Below are 21,485 nucleotides of genomic sequence, written 5' to 3' on the forward strand. Positions count from 1 at the left end.
CCAGATATTTTAATTTAGTGGGTCTGGATTAGGGTCTGGGAATATGCATTTTAAGAACCTGCCTCAGGTGATTCCTATGCAAATGCCCTAGGAGCCCACTTCAAGAGACCCTGCATCACACTAATTTTTGTTAATCACATTGTGAGATAAATATTACCCATCCCACATAAGCATGACAACTTGTTAAGGCCTACATGACTCCAGGATGAATTAGTCAACTTGTGCAACATAAAACAGGCACAAAATTTCAGGAGCATACAAAAATAAACATTTATTTCTTGCTCATAGGTCTGCAAATTAACTAGGTAGCTCTGCTTCCGGTCCACTCCATGTGTTTCTGGGACCCAGGATGGAGTGGCAGCAGCTAGCTGGGACATGTTCTTCTAACCGTGAAGGCTGGAAGCTCCTCTGAAGGGTAAGTGGGAACAAGTGATGCTCTTAAGGCCTGGGTTTAGAACTGGCACACTTCCGTCCACATTCCACTGGCCAAAGCCGGTCACCCGACACCTTCTCTTCTGGGCAAAAAGGGCCCCAGGTGAACCAAGCGCTCCTAAATCAATGGCTACATCATTTGTCTCCATTTGAGAACCTTACATAGACTTCAACATGATGCTCCCTTCCCCCTCAGAATCTAAGACTCCTTATTTCTTGCTCTCATAATTTATCCTACTGAGCTGCAACACGTAGGGCATATTTTGCACTGATTTATTCAGTGCATCCCCTTTTCGGTACATCTGAGCCACTGTTCTCACCTCTAATCTCTCCTCTAAATAATCAGCCCATGCAGACATCAATGAAGCGACCTTTCAGGTCACTTGTCACCATGGGCCTGTGGAAACTCAAAGGAATAAGGCTCCTCTCTTTGCTGGGGTTGGGGGTGGGAGCGAGGGAGGAGGAATAATAGATTTATAATCATAAAACGGAGTCCTCACAGTTAAGAAATCCCACCCACATAAAGACATATGCACCTCTAAGCAGTCTTCCCAGAAACCCTCTCTCCCATCACAAAAGCAAAGACAATCAAAACCTTCTTCTTTCCAAGATGCTGCTGCTCTAAGATGTGACCAAGAGTCTAACTCAGGCCAAGGACAGAGAAGAGTCAGTCCTGACTCCTCCTTTTGCCACCAAGCCCCATTCAGAACGTTGACTCTCATTCACTCATTCTACAAATATTTACTGTGCATCTGCTATGTGCCCAGCACTGTAATATGTCTTACGAATATAGAAACAAATGTCAAATAAATGTCAACTGAAGAAGAGAGACTTTAAGCAATTAGTTAAATGCAGGTTTATAGATGGGAGATGTACAGAGTATAAGAACTACACAATACTTTATTCTACTGTTTAGCTTCTCATAAACATTTTCTCACATCATTACGAATTTGTTTATTGCTATATTTAATTATAAAAGTGCACAAAAAAAAAAGAAATAGTTTAACTTAAAGGTAGAATCCCACGCTCTCAGACAACCTCTTTGCCTACAATCCACCTTTGGGGGAGGGCGGCTTGAAGAACCCTCACTCACTCACCTAAGACACTAACCAAACATAAATTCTGAACATAAAGACACCGTGTTCCCAGATGTCCAGGTGGGTGCCTCTGGGACAGCCTCCCAAAGATGTAGGATCCTGCTGGTTATAACCAAGACTTGACCCCAGGGGTTCAGGGGAGCATGGATGCTGCAAATGGAGAGAGCTTTGAGTAACCTCGTCTTTATTACTCAGCTAAGGGAGAAACCCCCACATATACCCAAGCAAATTTCTCATCCTCTCTAACATATGCAGTTAAACAGCATGAGCGCATCGCCACAATGTCCCCCACTTCTCATGCCAGTTCTCGTCTCAGGAACCACCCTGACCTGGCTCTGTTGGCCACCTCCCTGGTCCCAATCCACGGCTCTGCTTCCTCCCCTCAAATGAACTAGGAAAGCAGATGCAGGGCCCCAGTGTTACTCTCACCCAGACTGCGTTGTGAAAGCATCCACTCCTGCTCTGCCATCTGCATCTCCTCCCATTTCTCTTCCCAACCCCCACGTCCCTCTCTTCCTTCCAAAGAGAAGGAAGATTAAAAATTAATGCCCTGAGGATGGGAGTCAGAGATGTCATTATTTTGATTCAAATCCCAGGCTGGAAGAATCTGATCTAAGCTTTAGGGGAAAAGTAACCTAAGATGGATTTTGGAAAAGCTTGATTAATTGGAACTCACCTCTAGAAAACCAGGGTTGTTTTTTTTTTTAATTTTTCTTGCCGGTGCTTAAGCTTTAGGTGAAACCACAAAGTATAACAAATGAAATTCATAAAACATATTCAAGCAAAAATGCACCTTGCAGGCAAGGGTGTCCTGGGCTCACACAATCAATTTTGGCGCAAACCCTACACAGGAGATTCTGGTGAATTCTAATTTAATGTTCAGAATAACGAGGTGGCGGTAGCTCCTACAAGATTGTTACACAAAGGAAGATTTGGTTGTGTTCATCACCTGTGCATTCCAAATCAGAAAATCATGCTTTCTTTTAGGAAGATGTGCAGCAATGAAACATTGAACTAAAGGAATTCTATGTGACCTTCAGTTAACCAGAAAAGTTAACTTAAGTGAACTAGCAGCAGCCACCCCCCACCTTTTTTCCCCCAAATATGCCACTTAAAAGAAAGGGAATCATATGATAAAAAAAATTGAATATATATTTGTTTAATACTTAATTGTGTGCTAAGAAGTATTGTCTTAAATAATTTAAGTGCATACATCTTATAATCTTCGCCAAAGGTTTTATTATTAGCATCCTACTTTTCAAGATGAAGAAGTAGAAGCCAGAAAGATTAAATAAACCACCAAACATAATAAGGCCCACAGTTATGTTATTAAAGATGCCAAAAAACCTCAGTGATGTTGCCACTCTTTCCCCTCCAGCTTGGTTTAAGAAAGGAATTAGGGTGAAACAGTACTGAGCAACGAGAGAAAGTAAAATCTAAGGAGATCAGGTAAGTCAAAGGACTAACAAATATACCAATCCCAGTACCAACACAGAATACCAGCACTAGTGGAAGCACTACTTACTACATTTTATTATTAATTCTTGGCCCTCTTTTGAGCTGAGGACTCATTAATTGGGTTTCTGGCAGTAACTTTGGCATACAGCTGGAAGCCCTAGGTAAATTCGGTTTACTTATGAGCCATCCTCATGCAATTTATATGACTCTTTCAAATAATTGAGGAACGGCCACCTATGAGGTGCCTGGATCACTGTTCAACTTCAAGCACCTTTTACTCCAAAATAACCTAACTTCCAGCATCTTTAAAATCAGGACAATCCAAAAAACGGCAAGCCTTCTTTCCCACTGAAAATTAAACTAACATTACAAAACATCAGCATTCGTTTCTGCTGAATGAGGAGGGGCAGTTTTATTCCCTGGAAATTCCCTGACCTTAACCTGGAGGAGAAAATGACCAGAGATCTTCACCCTTATATGGTTATTAACAAACTGTGTGACCTTGGGTGGGTCACTTCACCTGTCCATACCTCACTCACCTCATCCCGTCAAATGGAGACAACATCAACTACTCAACTGTGATTGGTGCGGGAGATCAGTGCATCCAGAGGGGATTAGACAGTCACGATCCACCGGGTTATTAGCGCATTATTCTCCCAGGTGCAGAGGTGAGGCTCTGAACCTTGGCAATTCCTGGGATCCACCCCACTGAATCAACCATGTCCACCTGCTGGCCAAATTCTATGCCTCAAATTCTATTTCTTTGTACCTGTGCCCATTTTCTCCCTTCCCTTTGCCCCAGCTCCAGAGTAGAAGCTCATCACACTAACAGGTCTCTCTGAATCTAGGCTCTCCCAGCTACTCTTCCACTTCTTCCTATCCACCCCACTTTATTCCAGAATCTTTCCAGCTGCCACTTTCAGTTCATTCCCCAACACCAAACCCTGCAGTGGTTTCTCAGTGTCTACAGCATAAAATCCCAACTGCTCACAAGGGTTTTCCAGCCTCTCTGTTCCTTATCTCCATCCTTGGCATTCATGTATCCATTCACTCAACAAATATTTACAAAACACCTACCAGGCACCAGGCAGTATGTTGGATGCTGGGGAACAGACCCATGTTTTCCCTCAGGGAGCTTACAGCCCAGGTTGTTGTAGGCAAACTATCTCAAGCCAATTTCTCTCCCACTGTTCTGCAGTATCCATCCCAGCTGCAGCCCCACAAATAGGTCCCATCTATCCCCACAGGAGCTGATTATTTAGTCCTCCCTCCAGTGCATTCCTCACTTGGTCCCTCAGAAACAGAGCTCAAGTGCCTCCTCCTTCAGAGAGGCCTTCCGTGACCTCTCCAAACCAAACAGACACTTACCTAACGTCATGTCACTGCAGGTTGAATTGACTGACTCTCCCAAGACATTGTAAGTGCCAAGAGATTATCTAAGCTCATCATTGTGTAAGCTCATCGTTATGACACCCAGTAGGTACTCAATTTAAAAAACTGGGATGCAAAACATTCCAAAGCAATTTGGGCAGAAAAAAATATATATTTGCAGGGCCCCCCTGAGTAACTGAGGAAAAATGCAGAAATGTTGGACTTCCCCACCTGGGTTATTTACCGTTATTCTCACAAACACTGAGGACTAACAATTTAGTAGGATGAGCCGTCGATCTCGGAGCTTGCCACTGCAAAGGAGAGGCTAAGCCTACTTATAATTGTGCCTAAGAGTCTCCCCCCTGAGAGAACCTCTTTGTTGCTCAGATGTGGCCTCTCTCTGGCTCTCTCTAAACCAACTCGGCAGGTAAACTCGCTGCCCTCCCCCCTCTATGGGACATGACTCCCAGAGGTGTAAATCTCCCTGGCAATGTAGTACATGACTCCTGGGGATGAGCATGGACCCAGCATCATGGGATTGAGAAAATCTTCTTGACCAAAAGGGGGAAGCAAAATGAAATAAAGTTTCAGTGGCTGAAAGATTTCAAATGGAGTCGAGAGGTCACTCTGGTGGGTATTCTATGCACTATATAGATATCCCTTTTTAGTTTTTAGTGTATTGGAATAGCTAGAAGGATATACCTGAAACTATTGAACTGCAGCCCAGTAGCCTTGATTCTTGAAGATGATTGTATAACTATGTAGCTTATGTGGTGTGACTGTGTGATTGTGAAAATCTTGTGGCTCACTCTCCCTTTATCCAGTGTATGGACAGATGAGTAGAAAAATGGAGACAAAAACTAAATGAAAATTAGGGTGGGATAGGGAGGATAGAATGCTTTGGATGTTCTTTTTTATTTTTATTCTTATTTTTATTCTTTTTGAAGTAAGGAAAATGTTCAAAAATTATTTGGGGGTGATAAATGCACAGCTGTATGATGGTACTGTGGACAGCTGATTGTACACTGTGGATGATTGTATGGTATGTGAATATATCTCAATAAAACTGAATTTAAAATTTAAAAAATTGGGATGAATGAATGTATGAATGAAGACTGATCTTTTTCTATGTCACATTCTCTCCATGGAAGTGAAGGCTGGGAATTGACCTGACCTCTTTCTGTTATCTTCTTTCTCCTTGTACCTGAAGAGGGGCTCAAAACTTGCTGAATGAGTTTCATCCGGCTACAGTCTCTTTCCATTCTTCCTTCAATAACATGTGAAATGTACTGTGATAGTTCCTCAGAGTCCATCCCTTGAGCATTTGGTTAACACTCTCTCCCCACTCATGTCAGAAAGATAGGCAGACTATCCAGGCAAGGAGCTGTCAAGAGGCAGATCAACATGTAACATTTGCTACCTCTGGCTCCAAGGGGGCAGGAGCAATACACTGGCCCAGGCTGGGAGCTCAGCATTTCAACTCATGTGGAAAGGGCTCGGGGAGCTGGGGCTGGAGCTGCATCCTCACCTGACATGTGAGCATCCATCCATCCAGAGCCCGAAACACACCATCAGCACCTCAGCACAGATCACTAGACTGGGGGAAATCTCCTCTAAAGCAATTCAGCCTCACCACTGGCCTGTGACTGACTTGGGGAGAGTAATGGCATGCAGCTCTGATTAGCTGAATGATATGGACATAGCTCCCAGGTGAGCAAACATATGTAAGATGTCATACAGGTCAATCCCACCTTGATGGAGTGTGTGTGTGTGTGTGTGTGTGTGTGTGTGTGTGTGTATACATGTGTATGCCTGCAAGAAAGTTGGAAAACAATCTTAAAAATAAAATCCAGTTTAAAACCTTGGAAATACAATCCTAATGGCAAGATGAAATTACAATGAGTTTCTGGAATCTAGCAAACCAAAATAAGTTGTGGGAACTTGAAGAAGTCCCTTGACCACAGCTTTTGCATCTGTAAAATGGGTTAATAATACCTAATCAAAGGGTTTGGAGAGATCTAAATGAGCTAAAATAAAAGGAAAGCCTAGCAACATTCCCTAGCACATAATAGTTGCTCAAAATATGTTAGTTACCTATCCTTAGCCTATCAATCCAATTGTTTTATCCTTCTTGAAAAGTTTACTTTATCCAGTCATGTGTCTTTGGGAATATTACTCTAAAATGATTGTGCATACTGTTTTCCTTCTGTATCTAAAAGAAATAACTGCCCTGCTCCCACTGGTACAAACCAAGTAAGGGACTGTGTGTGCAATGAGAAGCATTAGTAGCTGTCATTATTTCAAGTTGCTCCATCCAAAGGGCTGCCAACCCCACCCTGCCACTGACTCGTCCAAGCTTGGCAACACCTTATTTTCACCTCTCTTTTTGTAAGAGTGGACAACATCTTAAACCTGCCATTTTGGAAGATCAGATTCAGCTTCATAACCACAGAGAAACAGGCATTGCAAACCAACAAGTAACATTCATTTATTCAACCCATATTTATTGTGGGTCAACTATGTGTCAGGGGATGAAGAATTGGATAAGAGCAGGCTCTTCCCATCAGTGAACCTACCATCTGCTTCAGAGATGAGACATGGAGGGAAACAACTGAGACATAAGGAGAATGCGGTAAACTGCTATCCAGACTTAGAGGAGGTTGCACTTAAGCAAGGTATAGAAACATGGGGAGGATTTCTTCAAGAAGGATAGACAAGTGTCTGGGAGGAGAGCATTCCAGGTGCATATGATGCATAAGCAAAGACTGAGAAGTGGAGGGAAATGTGAGGGTTGTCCAGGGAACAGCAGTGAGAGTTTGGCAAGAAGAAAAGAATGGGGTAGAAGAGAATGGGACAATATAATAGAAACAATTCCCACTTATTGGTTATTTACTACATGCCAGTCACCATGCTAAGTACCTTATAACTGTATGAGTAAATAGCACTGAGGAAAGAGCTCAGGGCAGTTACAGAACTTTTCCAGGTTTGAAGCTGAGCTCATCAAGACAAAACCAGTGAGAATCCAGCTTGTATCCATTGTACTCTAGAAGTCTGGCATAGCCTTGGGGGCCAGGGGCTTGAGAGGATGGCCTCTTCTGAGGGTGCAGTGGGAAGTCACTGGGCAAGGAGATAACAGCTGGAAGAGTTATCTGAGCAGGCCTGGAGGAGGGACTGAAAAAGGAGAAATTGAAACAGGGAGCTAGCCAGGAGGTTACTGCCACCATCCAGGCAATTCCTGGACCTGAAACGAGGGTGGTGGCAGTAAGACTAGAAAGAAGAGACAGATGCCAAACACATTGTGGTACAGGAACAAGTATGGCTGATGACTGGATGAAAAGGTAGTCAACTGGGGGCAAGGGGGTGTCAAACGATTCTGAGCTGCAAGCACAGGTGACAGGCTAGGTTGGGTTGCAGGAATAAAAATGAGGAGGAGAGGCTGCTGGGGCAAGTAAAATAATATATTCCCCTTTGAAGGGTGGGATTTGGAATCCCAGGGAAGGTCAGCCAACCCTAGAAATTTTAATTACACTAAGCCTGAGTTCACTCTCTCCAAAATCATATTTTACAACTGACTCCAGGAGGCTTTCGTGGTGATGCTGACAGCCAGGAGAGTATTCAGATGAAACTATCTTTTTCACCACTTAGTTACCAAGCATCTTAAAAACCTCTGAACAATTCTTATTTTACAGTATTCATCCTCTGTGGGAAAGCGCTGTCTGTGAAGGACAAACTTCTAAGGAGGAGTAGAGAAAAATCAATCAAAAAGTCATTCCCTTGAATGATCAATAGGTCTCTGTCAGGGAATTTTACTTTTCCCATCTCTGCTAGTTAAGTGGGTTCTTACAGCACTGAACAATGCTTACCTCGCTGAGTTCTCTCTGTGGCAATTTGCAGGCCTCTGTCTCTCTGGCTCCCCAACCCCCAACCTTCAGTATGAAATTTGAATTTGACAAATGCTAGGGAGACATAGGGAGCTGCTGTCCATAAGTGGCACCCAGGTAAGTCACCAAAGGGGGAGGGACGAGCATCACTGAATGCCCCCAGCCTCGCTGCAGCTTACAGAGTGACACTCTCACACTGGAAGCCTTCCCCCTGATCTTCCCATGGCCAGCTGCTTCTCGTCATGCTGGTCTCTCCTCAAAAAGATACTTCCTCAGAGAAGACAGTTCACCTTCTGGGAGCAGGAAATGATCTCTAACTTGATCTGCATGGTGGGTGCACAGGTGTATAAGAAATACAAAAATTCAAAGAACTATAAACTTAAGAACTGTGCACTTTGCCAGATGTGGGTTATATCTCAATTGAAAAGGTAATTAAAATATTTAATAAATATGAATGCACCCCCTCCCCACCCATTATACCACTTTGACCCATTTATTTTCTTTCGAGTATAGACCACTGTCTGCCAATAGATGATGTACTTATTTGTTTACTGTGCAGAGCTGCTGTCCAATTAGGTAGCCTCTAGCTGTCCCGACCCGCGGGACGATCAACGGAGGCTCCAAATCCTGTGAGGGAAGAATGGTATGGGACAAGAAACACGAAGAACGACAGCAAGACAAATATTCTGATCAAGCTGCAAAATTTTATTAAGGAGGCTGAGCATATATACTCTGGGGAAGAGTGGGGGTGGCTAGTAAGGACAGGTGGCGGTCTGGGATTGGCGGCTGCTGTTGCTAGGGTGGAGGGCAGATGTAAGGTTAGCACTTTTGGCGCGAACTACTTCCGTGAAGAAGACTGAGGGCAACTTAGGCTGTGGTTGCATCAGCCCTGGCAGCCATGTTGCATATTTCCGGCATTGCTGAAGGTGAGCTTCATATATGCTACCTTAATTGCCCACAACATCTAGCCACATGTGGCTATTTAAATTTAAATTAATTAAAATTAAATAAAATTTAAAACTCAAGTCCTCAGTTGAGCCACATTTCAATCACCCCATGGCCACATGTGGCTAGTGGCTACTGATCTGCACACTGTAAGAATAGAATATTTCCATCATTGCAGAAAGTTCAGTTGGACAGCACTGATTTAAAATGTAAGCTCCAGGAAACAAGAGACCTTGTCTGTCTAGTTTATATACTTGTTGAATAGATGAATAAAGGAATTTTGTAATACAAAAAAAGAAAAATACAGAATCAACATCAAAAACCTGGAAACACCCTAAATGTCTATCTGTAAGGGATGGGTTAAATACATTTGGGCACGCCATATGGGTTTACTCAATGTGGAAAGAATAGTTTCTTCAACAAACAGTGCTGGGAAAACTGGATATTCACAAGCAAAAGAATGAAGTGGACCCCTTTCTCATACCACATACGAAAATTAACACAAAATGGATCAATGACCTAAATATAAAAGCTAAAACTATAAAACTCATAGAAGAAAACATAGAGAAATATCTTCAGGACCTTGTATCAGGCAATGGATTCTTAGACTTTACACCAAAACATAAGCAACAAAAGAAAAAATAGATAAATTAGATGTCATCAAAATTTTAAAATGTTGTGTATTCAAGGATATTATCAAAAATGAAAAGATAATCTTCAGAATGGGATTATCTAGAATGCACAAAGAACTCCTACGACTCAACAAGAAAAAGACAAACAACCCAATTTTAAAAAGGGCTCCAGTAGACATTTCTCCAAAGGAGATAAATAAATGACTAGTAAGCACCTGAAAAGATGCTCAACATCATTAGCCAATATGGAAACGCAAATAAAAACCACAATGAGATACCACCTCACACCCACTAGGATGGATGTTATTTTTTAATGGAAAATAACAAGTGTTGGGGAGGTTTGAGAGAAACAGAACCCTCATACATTGTTAGTGGGCATGTAAAATGGTGCAGCCACTGTGGAAAACAGTTTGGTGGTTTCTTAGAAAGTTAAACATAGAATTTCCATATGACCTGGCAATCTGACTTCTAGGTATATACCCAGAAGAATTGAAAGCAGGGACTCCAACAGATACATGTACACCAGTGTGTGTAGCAGCATTATTTACAATAGCCAAAAGGTGGAATCAACCTAAGCATCCGTTAAAGATGAATGGATAAACAAAATGAAGTATAACCATGCAATGGAATATTAGCCATAAAAAGGAATGAAGTTCTGATACATGCTACAACATGAGTGAAGCTTGAAGACACCACGTTACATGAAATAAGCCAGACACAAACTGACAGATATTCTATAATTCCACTTATATGAAATAACTCGCATATGCTAAATTCACAGAGACAGAAAGTAGAGTATAGGTTACCAGGAGCTGGGGGGTAAAAGGCTGGGAGGAGTAGGGAATTAATGCATAATAGGAGTGGGGTTTCTCTTTGGGGTGACGGACAAGTTTCAGTAATGGATGGTGGTCATGGTAGCACAATAGTATGAATGTGATTAATGCCACTGAATTGTATGCTTGGAAGTGGTTAAGATGAAGAATTTTATGTTGTATATATGTCACCACAATTTGAAAAGAGAGGGAGAGACTAAAAAGACATTGACAATTAAATGCAATAAATGATCCTGGATTGGATCTAGGACGGAGGAGAAAATGCCCAAAAGTACATTATTGGAACAATTGAAAGAAATGGACTATAGACTAAAATGCTTTATAACATTGTTAAATTTCTTGAACTTGATAATTGCACTTAGGTGGTTACATAAGTGAATATCCTTGTTCTTAGGAAACACATATGGAAGTATTAAGGGGTGAAGAAATATGAAGCATGCAACTTACACTGTTTAAAAAACACAGATGATAGATATAGATAAGTGCTAGATAGACAAATGATTGATAGATTACTAGATAAATGATAGATGATAATAACTAGGTATAGATAGATGATAACATAGATGAAAGATAGAATAATACAACAAATATGGCAAAATATTTAAAGTTGATAAATCTGGGTATCTGGGTAGAGGATATATTAGAATTGTCTGTATTACTTTTGTGTTATTTTTGAAACTTTCTTATAAGTTTGAAAGTATTATAAAATAAAAAGTTAAAAAAATTTAAAGCTGGTACAGCCTTCTGCAAATGCAAAATGTTACTCTCTAATTAAAAAAAGGTAATTCTGCCCAAACATTTCCAGCAATTTGAAGAGCAGGGAACACTTTTCAAAACTAAATCTATGTTTTCAGTATTACCTGATATCAAATAAAGGCAGTATAAGACCAATAATTCCATGAACATAAATGCTAAAACTCAAACCAAAATTTTAGCAAATTGAGTCCAACAATATATTTAAAAGATAGTACACCATGACCAAGTGCAGTTTTCCAGGAATGCAAGGGCAATTTAACTTAGAAAATCAATCAATTTAATTCACCGTATTAACAACCTAGAAAAGAAGTCATGTGATCATCTAAATATATGTAGAAAAAGCATTTGTCATAATCCAACTTCAAAAATAAAATTTAAATCACGTACAGCCTTCTGAGAACAAAAGGAGAAATAGAAACTCCACATTGCAGACTGTCCCAAGAACATACGGAACATTTTTAAAATATTTACCAAGGGCCAAACTCTTTACTAAATTTATTTCATTTAATCTTAACAATATCCCTGTAATTAGATACTATTGTCCTCTGTTGAAAATGTTAAATCTGAAGACCAGAGATGTTAAGTAGCTTCCCAGCCTCACACAGCTAGCACACCGTAGAATGGGCATTTGAACCCAGCACTGTCTGGTTCCACAGCTGTGGCACTCTTCACTGCATGAGCCATTGACATGCAGAAAGCACAGGCAAATATCCCCCAAAATTCCCAGATCCCAAATGAGCCCTGAACTAGCCACTCCAGGCTGATGGAACCCCAAGGAAGGCCAGACTACAATGAGGAGCATGAAACCTACTAAACCCTTGAGAAAGTTGTTTTTGCTGCTCTAGGCAGTAAGAAATAAAGCAAAATTGAAGCTAGCCGCTTGCTTTTATCCCCTGACTTATCCCACAATTGACCTTCCCTGGATATCTCTTAAGTGCTCTATTTCTCTCTCTTTCTCACACACAGGAAATGCCACGAGGGTTTGGCACCCATAAACACTTCGTGACTTAAGCATGCTGGTGGAGATGTCCCAGCTCCCCAGCAGATGCCTCGATTGTGCCTTTGCTGCATTTTCAGCCAATGCCCCCTGAAGAGTAGCTTTCAGCTCACCCAAGGTATCGGAGCCAAAATGCTGTAGAGTTGTCTTTCAGCTTCGTGGACAAGACATTTCAGGCTGCATGCCGGGAGGCTTGTTTAACTTCACACTTGATGCAAATGGGGAGTGTGTTTACCCACAAACACACATATGCACACACCAACAAAAGCTGCTGCAGTAGCAGTATTTCTAGATGCCAGAAACTGTACTCAAGCAATATGTACTCAATCACATATTGAATATGAACTCAATCACAATGCATATCAGAAAAAAAAAAAAACAAAACACTAACTCCTCTTAAGCAAAGTTTCCACCTCTGCCTGGAAAATTCAGTAGGAGATGAAATGTAATACTCTATTAAGCCTTATTTTGCCAGCACAAGTGAGAGCTCACCCAAGCATGGAGAGTCATTAAAATGGATCTTACATATATCATTATAAATTTAATAATCGCCATGACGGCTCGAGTTCAAGTTAAAATGAATGTCAGCTGAGCATGACCAATTGATGTTACCCCAGCTGCCGCAGAGCCTCACTTGGGGTTATATTCTACTTCCAGAAGCTCCATAGTACATGTGGACCCAACACAGCCAGAGCCAAGAACAGATGGGAAATGCACACATCCACACCTAGCCAAGGAGAAGCCGTCATAATTGCATATTATCTCAGCGTATCAGCCCAATTAAAATTTGCTACAGTGTCAGAGGTCCCAAATGTTCCTTCCCCAAGCGTCTGGATACCAAACTTGGCCAACACTTAGTAAAATGCAGTCAATCCTGGGTTCTGTTCACAGCAATTATCGATTTTCCTCTATCTCTCAGAAAGCTCCTACAGAAATAGTAGACAGGTCCAGTAGGTTGTGTACTTAACAAATCAAACACCACAAAACAAATCCCACTTATCTAGGCTCCTAAGATCTTCCTGCATGATGGTGAATGCAGTTTCAGAAGTGGGAATTTTTTTTAGGAAAGAGTTAGTACCTATGTTTTGAAGAATGTAGTTTGTTCAAATTTATTTTTACCTTTTGAAAGTCAGAGCAAAAGCCAGCACCAAATCCTTTTTCCAAATAAAACAAATCAAAAAAAAAAAAAAAAAAGCAAATTAAGGAGTAGGTGGTCAGTTTTCACCTCCCCAAGTACTTCACACTGGAAAGAATAGACTTTGAGACTCATGAGGAGAAGGGATACTCCATGCCACATGGAGAGAACCCAGATTTTTTTTTTTTACCATCCACATTTCAAAGGACATGTCAGAAATTATTTCAGAATAACACAGACTCTGACTCCTGCTTGCACTCTATTTAACTCTTGCCACTGCCTGGCCTCATCATTGCCCTGAGAAGTGAAGAGACACAGCTTCAAGTTTCTTCCTAGACAACCAGCCACATGATGCTACTCCCGAACCTGTCTGCCTTTTAAAGACAAGTTGAACTTTAACTGGTAGACACAGGTCCTGGGTGACTGCAGCTTTCAGACTCATGACAGCAGATGACCTACACTCAATAGGCCATTTTAAATTGCTGTGACATTCTCACAGACGAGGCCAAAGAGTACAGCAGGATGTGTTTTTGATCCGTAAACACAAGAGAATAACTCACACAAAATCACTGCTGTCCGGAGCCACATTTCCAAAAGGTGCCGAGAGCACATAAATCCCATAGGGGTCTTCAGTACAAATAAACTCTTATTTGGCTTTGAGAACACCAACATATTTTGTTGACACCCTTATGTTGAAGCTTATAAATCTTTGCCTTTCTGGCTCCTATGATTGAATATTTTTTCTCTTTTATTTCTCCCTTGCTCACCAACAAGTCAAGGCAGAAGTCCAGCACCAGCACATGGAAAATTGTGCCTCATTAACCAAAGAACGACCAACTAGCATACTCGACAGACAACAAAATTCTGATGACCACCTGGGCGCTCTGAATCCCATTTAGCAATTCCAGCAGGATAAACCAAGCAACTGACAAAGCTCTGCGACTTACCCTCTTTTGATCTTCCAGTCCATGGGTAACCGGCTTTCTCTTCTGCTGTTGGCTGGCCTCAGAAACTGATTCCATTTCCCAGGAAGAAAATCCCCCTCTCTCCTTCAGTGATGCTTCCAAATCCACAGATGAACAAAAAAACCCAGGCAAAAGTGATACATGCACACCGCGAGACACAGCTCCCACCAGCCAAGGAAATCAGTGCCACCTCTTCAAAGATCTCCCTGACTTCTTAAAATCCACTCAGGAACATCGCTCACCACAGCCGCCTTAGCAATGAGGGTGGCTGCCACCGGCATCGTGAGAGCTGGGACGGTGGGTTTTACTTTTGTTCTGAGACTCGCTTCCCGCGAGCCCAGAGGATAGATGTGGGCAAGGACAAGTCCATATCCCGAGGCCTGGGCCACATCACTGCCCCCGAAATCCTTTCCTTCACTGCCTCCTTGGCACGGATAATTTATATGTCAATAACAATGTAAATGGGCATTTAATCCACCGAGCTGATAACATCCACATCCCTCTCTGGCAGCCCCTGACTCCCATAAATCACCACAAACGCTGCCCGGAAAGCCGCCCCTCACAGCTCTTGCGAGTGTTCATCACAGAGGTGGCTCGTCTCCCAGGCTCTCATCTTCCTTCATGGAGTAAGACCCAGACCTGAGGAGAAAACGTTCAAGCGTCAGATTTCCCTTCTGTGGAGAAGGACAGGTCCGCCCTGTCTTCCCCACCATCTGGAGCCACAGGGTGAGGCCTAAACCAAGCAGCCGCCGGCGATGTTCCTCCAAGCCTCTCACTCCTCTGAACACATCCATGGCTAAGCAACCTCGAGGAGCCTTGTGGGCTCCCCACTTCTCATGCTGAGAGACACACAGAGGACGCTGTTCTTGAAGTAAGCACACTGGAGCTGGAAATGAGTTCTCTTTCAAACCGGGGTGGGGTGCATCATCATCATAATAATAGAAATAAGGCACCGAGGTGTGATGAGACAGGGAGGCAATGGTCTGTGAAGCAAAAAGCATCAACATTTTCCCCCCAATTACAGCTGCGGGAGGCAGCATATGGCAGGCAAGACACCGGGATCCACTGAGGAGGTTGAAAAAGAGCAGCCTAGATCATCTGAGGGCTGAAAAGCGGCTGTGCCACCGAGCCGCATTGCTTTCCTTGGAACCTGCAGGCAGAGGAGGCACCCAGTCACCTCCTGACTGACGTCACAGAAGCTCGGAGGGACAGGGAGGGAGGAAAGAGGAGGGGACCTCTGCACCAAGGAAAACATTCGCATTGGGTGTGCCCCTCCAGGATTGGTCTGAGAGAGGGGAACGTAGCTGAGAATCCCCATCAAGATACATCAATAATTATGAATTCCTCCCCCCACGACACCAGCACCACCAGGAAAGAGAGAAAAAAGGAAAAAAAGAATCTCTTTACTAAAAGGCACCAGTCTCTTGCCAGCATTTCCAATCAACACACTAACCATTCTACAATTCAGGCTGCACCAGGCTCCGGGAGAACCAAGGCCAGATCCGGCCACAGCGGGCACCAGGGCAGAAGCCGACAGCCCCTCCCTTGCAGCTGTCCTGACCGGTGGCCACTTTGGAATCGGGCCGAAGCCATCCCCCATCACAAAAGGCTGAGCTGAAATCCAACAGCTAGAAAGCTGGGTAGGCAGGGATTCTGGTCAGCTCAATGCCAAAGCAACTTAAAAGGCAAATGGGAGATTCAGCCACAAAGAGCTTGCGAGGAGGAAGAGGAAGACAGGTGGATGCTTGGGAGAGAAGCTGCAGAAGGTCTATATGTTCACAGGTTACACAAGTTACACATTGCAGGCTACGCCATCCTACACCACATCAAATACTCCAAAGCAGATTTCTGTAAGTGAATTCATGAGTCGCAAATGTTCAGAATGTAGCAAAAATGGCTGGATGAAGAGGGGCATCTTGTACACCCAAGGGCGGTCAACATTAAAGGCAGCATGAGTGAAGCCCTCTGCTGGCACAGGAAATAGCTGAGTTTCCAGAGAAATGCAGATGTCCTCTTGGTTGCTCATCACCACCACCTCCACAACCTCTTTGAGGGATTTCTGCAAAAGGTGGAACCTCAGATTCATGCCTTTTAGCTCCAGACCAGATAAACTCAGGCAAACTGACTCGAAGTATTACCCTTGCCTGAATCTAAACTGAGGCCTAGAACTATAGGGCTCAGGGAGGTCCAGGTTTTAATCTCAAGGGTGCACCTTACTTACTGTGTGGCCTTGAGCAAGGAACTTAACCTCTCTGAGTCTCAGTTCTCTTATCTATAAAGTGGGGATAATGATAGCACCTAAGATTGGAAAGTTTGAGAGACTATCCATTGACGGAGAGTAAATAATCAAAAGATAACAACTGTTAATATTTGTTGAATGCTTATTATATGCCAGGCACTATGACTACTGCTTTACATACTCATTCATTCAACAAATATCTGTTAAGGGCTTGCCATATGCCAGTTATCTTGCTTTAATTAAGGATTCTTAGCCCCTTGTTACAAATGAGGCAACTGAAGATAAGAGAAGTTAAGTAACTTGCCTAAAGGCACACAGCTAGGAGGTTGTGGGGCTGGAATTCCAACCCAGATCTGACTTCAAAGTCCTTGCTCCTATTCTCTGTGCTCTGGCTTTTAATTTGGCTTTCACATGCAGTCTGAGTCCAGAGTCCACAGTTTTTACAGCTCCTGGCCCTCCTCATGAATAATAATAAAAGAAAAATAGCAGGGTGCCAAGAAGGGTCTCCTACTTGGAAGGGCCTTCTCCAGAGAGGCTGCTTCATTCGCATCTGCGGGCTCTCTCCTATCTGAGAACAGCTCTGCCCTCTGCACCAAGCTCCTGTGCTGGAGCTCACTCCCGGGTGAGATCCTGTCACATCCCATCACAGCAGCAGGCTCACACGCCCCAAGTGTGCATGAGGACAGACGTTCTCGCCATAGAAATACCCCCCCACCAGCGGGGGAGTGGGAGCACAGTCAACACCTCCAGAGAGCCTTTTGTTTTTTCTGGGAGTCAGTCTCCACAAGTTCTGGGGCCCTTGCTGTCCTTGAGCTGGAGCCAGGGTGGGGAGGGGTTACAGGAGTGAGGGGGGAAAAGCAAGGACACAAGGACACTGTTGTTGGCTGCCATATCCAATCTGTTTCCTGACCAGGGAGCGGGGAGACTTCAGGAGGGCAAGTCCTGGTGGGAAACCCCCATTTTCTTTCCAAGAGAAAATTCAAGAAGTTTAAATATACTTGAATAAAAAAGAGCTGAAAGGCAGGACTAAGAGAACATTTAACTGAATTGTTGAGAAGTCAAAGTGTTTGCTGGATTGATCCCTAAACGCAGCAATATATCAGCAGCTTCTCTTCTCCATGTCATAAGTCACCCAGGAGCAATTGCAAGGAAAAAAAGGGAGAAAAGAGAAGACTGGACCAGACTGAACGATAAAATGGGGCGGGAGTGGGGAGTTGGATCATTGTGGCCAAGCCCTGGCTTCTGCATGAAGTTCAGAGAACAAGCCCAGCAGTATTGAAGACATCCTGAAAACACTGCCAAGGCTTTCTCCTGCCTGGTCCAAACACAAACACAGATCCCGTAAGGCTCCAACCTCCCATTCCACATCTGCCCAAATCCGCCTGCCTTCTGGGCCTCTCCCAGGGTTGGGGGGTGGTGGTTAAGAACTGGTTTGGAGGTACAGCCCACTAGAAAAGGGACTAGTGTCAGATGTAGGAGCATCCTTCCAAAAGGCTCACTGAAGTCCCTTCCTGCAGTAAAAATTCATTCCCTGGTAAATGCCAGTTTGGAAGTCCAGGTGCCAGACAAGTCACAGGGCAGGCCTTCCCAGGTGGAATGTACTCATTCTTCCTGGATGTCGGAATTGTGAGACCATTTAATATGTTTTGGCATAATAGCCTTCTTAAGTTCTCCAAAATTTTCAAAACTGAGCAAAGCCCCTTTGGCCTCTTCCTCACTCCTGTCCCTCTCTCTTGCTGTTCCTGCCCCCTCCCCCAAATTCCTTCCCCCAGGTAGCTGCCAGGACTGGGGAAACTGGTTTTAAACCTGACTTGTTTCATATTTCGAATGAGCTAATTAACACTCATCACCAACACAGCATTTTTAATTATTCTTCCATGCCAATGGGGGAAACAGAGGAGCTTCTTGGAGACCTAGCCTTTCATTAATCAATCAATAAATAAGTTGCATAAGATGTAAGAAAGAGAGCCAAGGAGTATGGTGGTTTATGGGCTGAGTTTTTAATTTGGGGGCTTTCTGGCCCCAAGGGGAGTCCGCTGAGCTGGCCACTTCTGCTAAGCCGCCGGGAAGGGCTGACCCAGCCTCCAACCCCAGCGCCTTTATCTGCGCCCTGCGAGCGGAGGAGTGTGCTCCCGCCTCTTCCCTGAAGAAAAGAAAGGATCACACACAAAAATAAGTCACCGGGGCCCCAGCTGGGCGGCAGAGCCTGCCGCTGCCGCCGCCGCCGGGATCCCTTTGCCTGCAAGAAAGGACCCGGCTCAGCGAAGCGCACACCCGGGAGGCGCGGCGGCTCCCGCGCTTGGGCGCCCCCTCCCTGCCCCGGTGCCCCCGCGGGGCCACCCGCGGCTACCCCGCTCCCGGAGCGTGGGAGAACGCGAGTCGGTGAACCGGAGGCCCGGCCTAGTTGCCTCCCGCTCGGATCCACCTACACATGTAAACAGATATGGATATTCACGGACACAGTGAAGGGACTCAGATACAGACTGATACAGCCATAATAGATACTCGCAGAGAGCCATACACACAAACACACAGACTTAAAGTCACACATAGACATATACACATCAGATACCTACGGAAGGTCAGATCACACATGAGAATGCACACCTACAGAGGGACACACATAGACAGGTACCAGACCTACACTGAAAGACATGCATGGCTAGAAGAGAGGCACAGAAAACACACGCGCGCACACATGCTTATAGATACACCAAGAAACAAGCACGCAGAGAAGGGAGCTACATACACAAACCAAAAACACATAGAAACACCGACAGAAGGACCCACAAATACAGCCATACTCACAGACACAAGCACCGGGAGAAGGCGTTCACAGACACCCACGCCAACAGCAAAAACAGAGGGAACCAGACGCAGGGATACACCCAGAGATACGATCACGCAGGGCGGGGGGCGGGGGGGGGGACTCAGAGACACACAAACAGAATACACCCAGAAACACAAGAACACGCACAAGGAGACAGACCCAGTCTGAGGCACGCACACCGCGAGGAACACACCCACTCCGGATGGGGGCGTGTGCAGCGTCGCCGAAAACCCGGGAAAGTGCTTCCCGGAGCTCGGAGAACAGCCTCGGAGCACAGCGTAGCGCGCCCTAGCCTCGCCTCATCTGGGGAAGTTTCCCAGCACATCTCCGAACAAGGGGCCGCGGGCCATCGGCGTGCGCAGGTCCCTGTGCGTCCCCGGCCGCGTCTCCGTGCCCTAGCCGGGCGGCTTCGGGAGGCCCCGGGCCCTCCACCAGGGCTCCGGAGCGCAGCTGTGGCCCCCGTGCCTCTGCATGCTGGGCCGACCCCCTCCCGGTCCACAGCCCTCGCCCTGACCTAGCCCCCCGGCGGCCAGCTGAGAGCATCCCCGAATGCTCTTCTCCCTGCCGGTCCCGCTGCACGGCAAACTTTCCCCTGGCCTGTCCCGGTGCAGGGCAACCCGGCCCGGCCCAGCCCCAGGCACGCGGTACACGGGTCTCCTACCTGCGCCCACGCCGGCTTCGCTGAGCCGCCGCCTCCAGTCGGTCTTGAACCGCACTCCGGCCCGCGCTCCTCAGCGCAGCGGCCGCGGCTGCAGCCGCTCCTAGCCCTCGCGTTACCCGGGAAACCGCCTCCTCCTCCCTCCCTCCAGCCAACCAGCGCGGTTCACATGGCGCCTCGCAGCCAATAGGCGGCCTCACCATCCCGGTCCCCTTCAGGGTGCCGAGCCCTTTCCCAGGCTAGCGGACCCGAGAGAGAGGCAGGGGCCTCTCCCAAGCTCCTGCTGCTCGATGGCGGACCCCTGGAGGGAGGTAGGGGCAGGGAGATTCTCCAGGTCCCGCCTGTTAGCGCGCTCTTTCTGCGGGACAGGAGACGTACCTTGACACTTCAAGGACCACATTACTGAGGAACGTAAAGCAAAAGACGTCTCGGGGCATCTAGTTCAGCCTCCTGCTAAAGCCAGGAATCCTCTGGACAGGTTCCCGATAGGGAGCAGTCCAGCCTATGCGTGAACACATCTCTTGACCAAGCGCTTGCAATCTGCTCACACAATGCTTAGCGCTTTCCTTGATGCCCAGCTCTGATGGGAAGCAAATTCTTCCCAGCACGGAACTGAAATCTGCCTCCATGCCAAATCCCATTTCTGCACGCTTGAACACACAGAACAAGGCTATCTCAGTCCCCCAAAAGGCAGGCCTTCAGAAAGTAGAAGGCAGCGCAAACTACCTCCCAGTACAGCCTTCTCCAGGCAGTTCATCCATTGTCTCCCATCTTCCCTCAGGGGCATTTTGAAATTGGAGAAACAGGAGCTCTCCCTCTCCCCTTTTTCACTGAGCCATCTAGCCTGTAAGTACCCATATGGTGGGAATGTCAAATAAGACTTTAACTGCTGAAAACAAAAATTCTCTCACCTCCTAAGTTGTGGGCAGGTCCCAAAAGATGGAGTACAGGGGGAGACCACTCTAAATAGGAGCTAGAGTGGTTACTTCTTTCTGAAGACCTCATGTTTCCCCATATCATCCAACTGAAACTTTCCCCATGACATGAGGTGTCCAAGGTTCTCGAGAAGGCAAGGGGTCTTGGCCAGAAAGGTGGCCTGGCATTGGGAAGACCAGGCCACAAATGCCATCAGGCTGAAGGAAAGAAAGGCAGCTGCTATTTTAGAAAACTGTTTCCCATGCATGTCTTTCCACATCGCCACCTGGTGAGGACCATGTGAGCCCAGCATTCTCAGGGTGCTGTGGACCCAGACAACT

General features: G+C 45.3%; 1 protein-coding gene across 1 annotated transcript in view; it reads right to left on the bottom strand.

Annotated features, from left to right (window-relative positions):
* NAV2 (neuron navigator 2) overlaps window positions 1-14,967 on the bottom strand; it is a 747,149-nt gene extending 732,182 nt beyond the window's left edge. The window contains exon 1 of the mRNA XM_037839250.1: window positions 14,485-14,967. Coding sequence (XP_037695178.1) covers window positions 14,485-14,559 — 75 coding nt within the window. The 5' untranslated portion in view covers window positions 14,560-14,967. The remainder of the gene's footprint in view (window positions 1-14,484) is intronic.
* Between the last annotated feature and the right edge of the window lie 6,518 nt (window positions 14,968-21,485).

The sequence above is a fragment of the Choloepus didactylus genome, chromosome 6, assembly GCF_015220235.1.
Source record: "Choloepus didactylus isolate mChoDid1 chromosome 6, mChoDid1.pri, whole genome shotgun sequence".
Classification (NCBI taxonomy): Eukaryota; Metazoa; Chordata; class Mammalia; order Pilosa; family Megalonychidae; genus Choloepus; species Choloepus didactylus.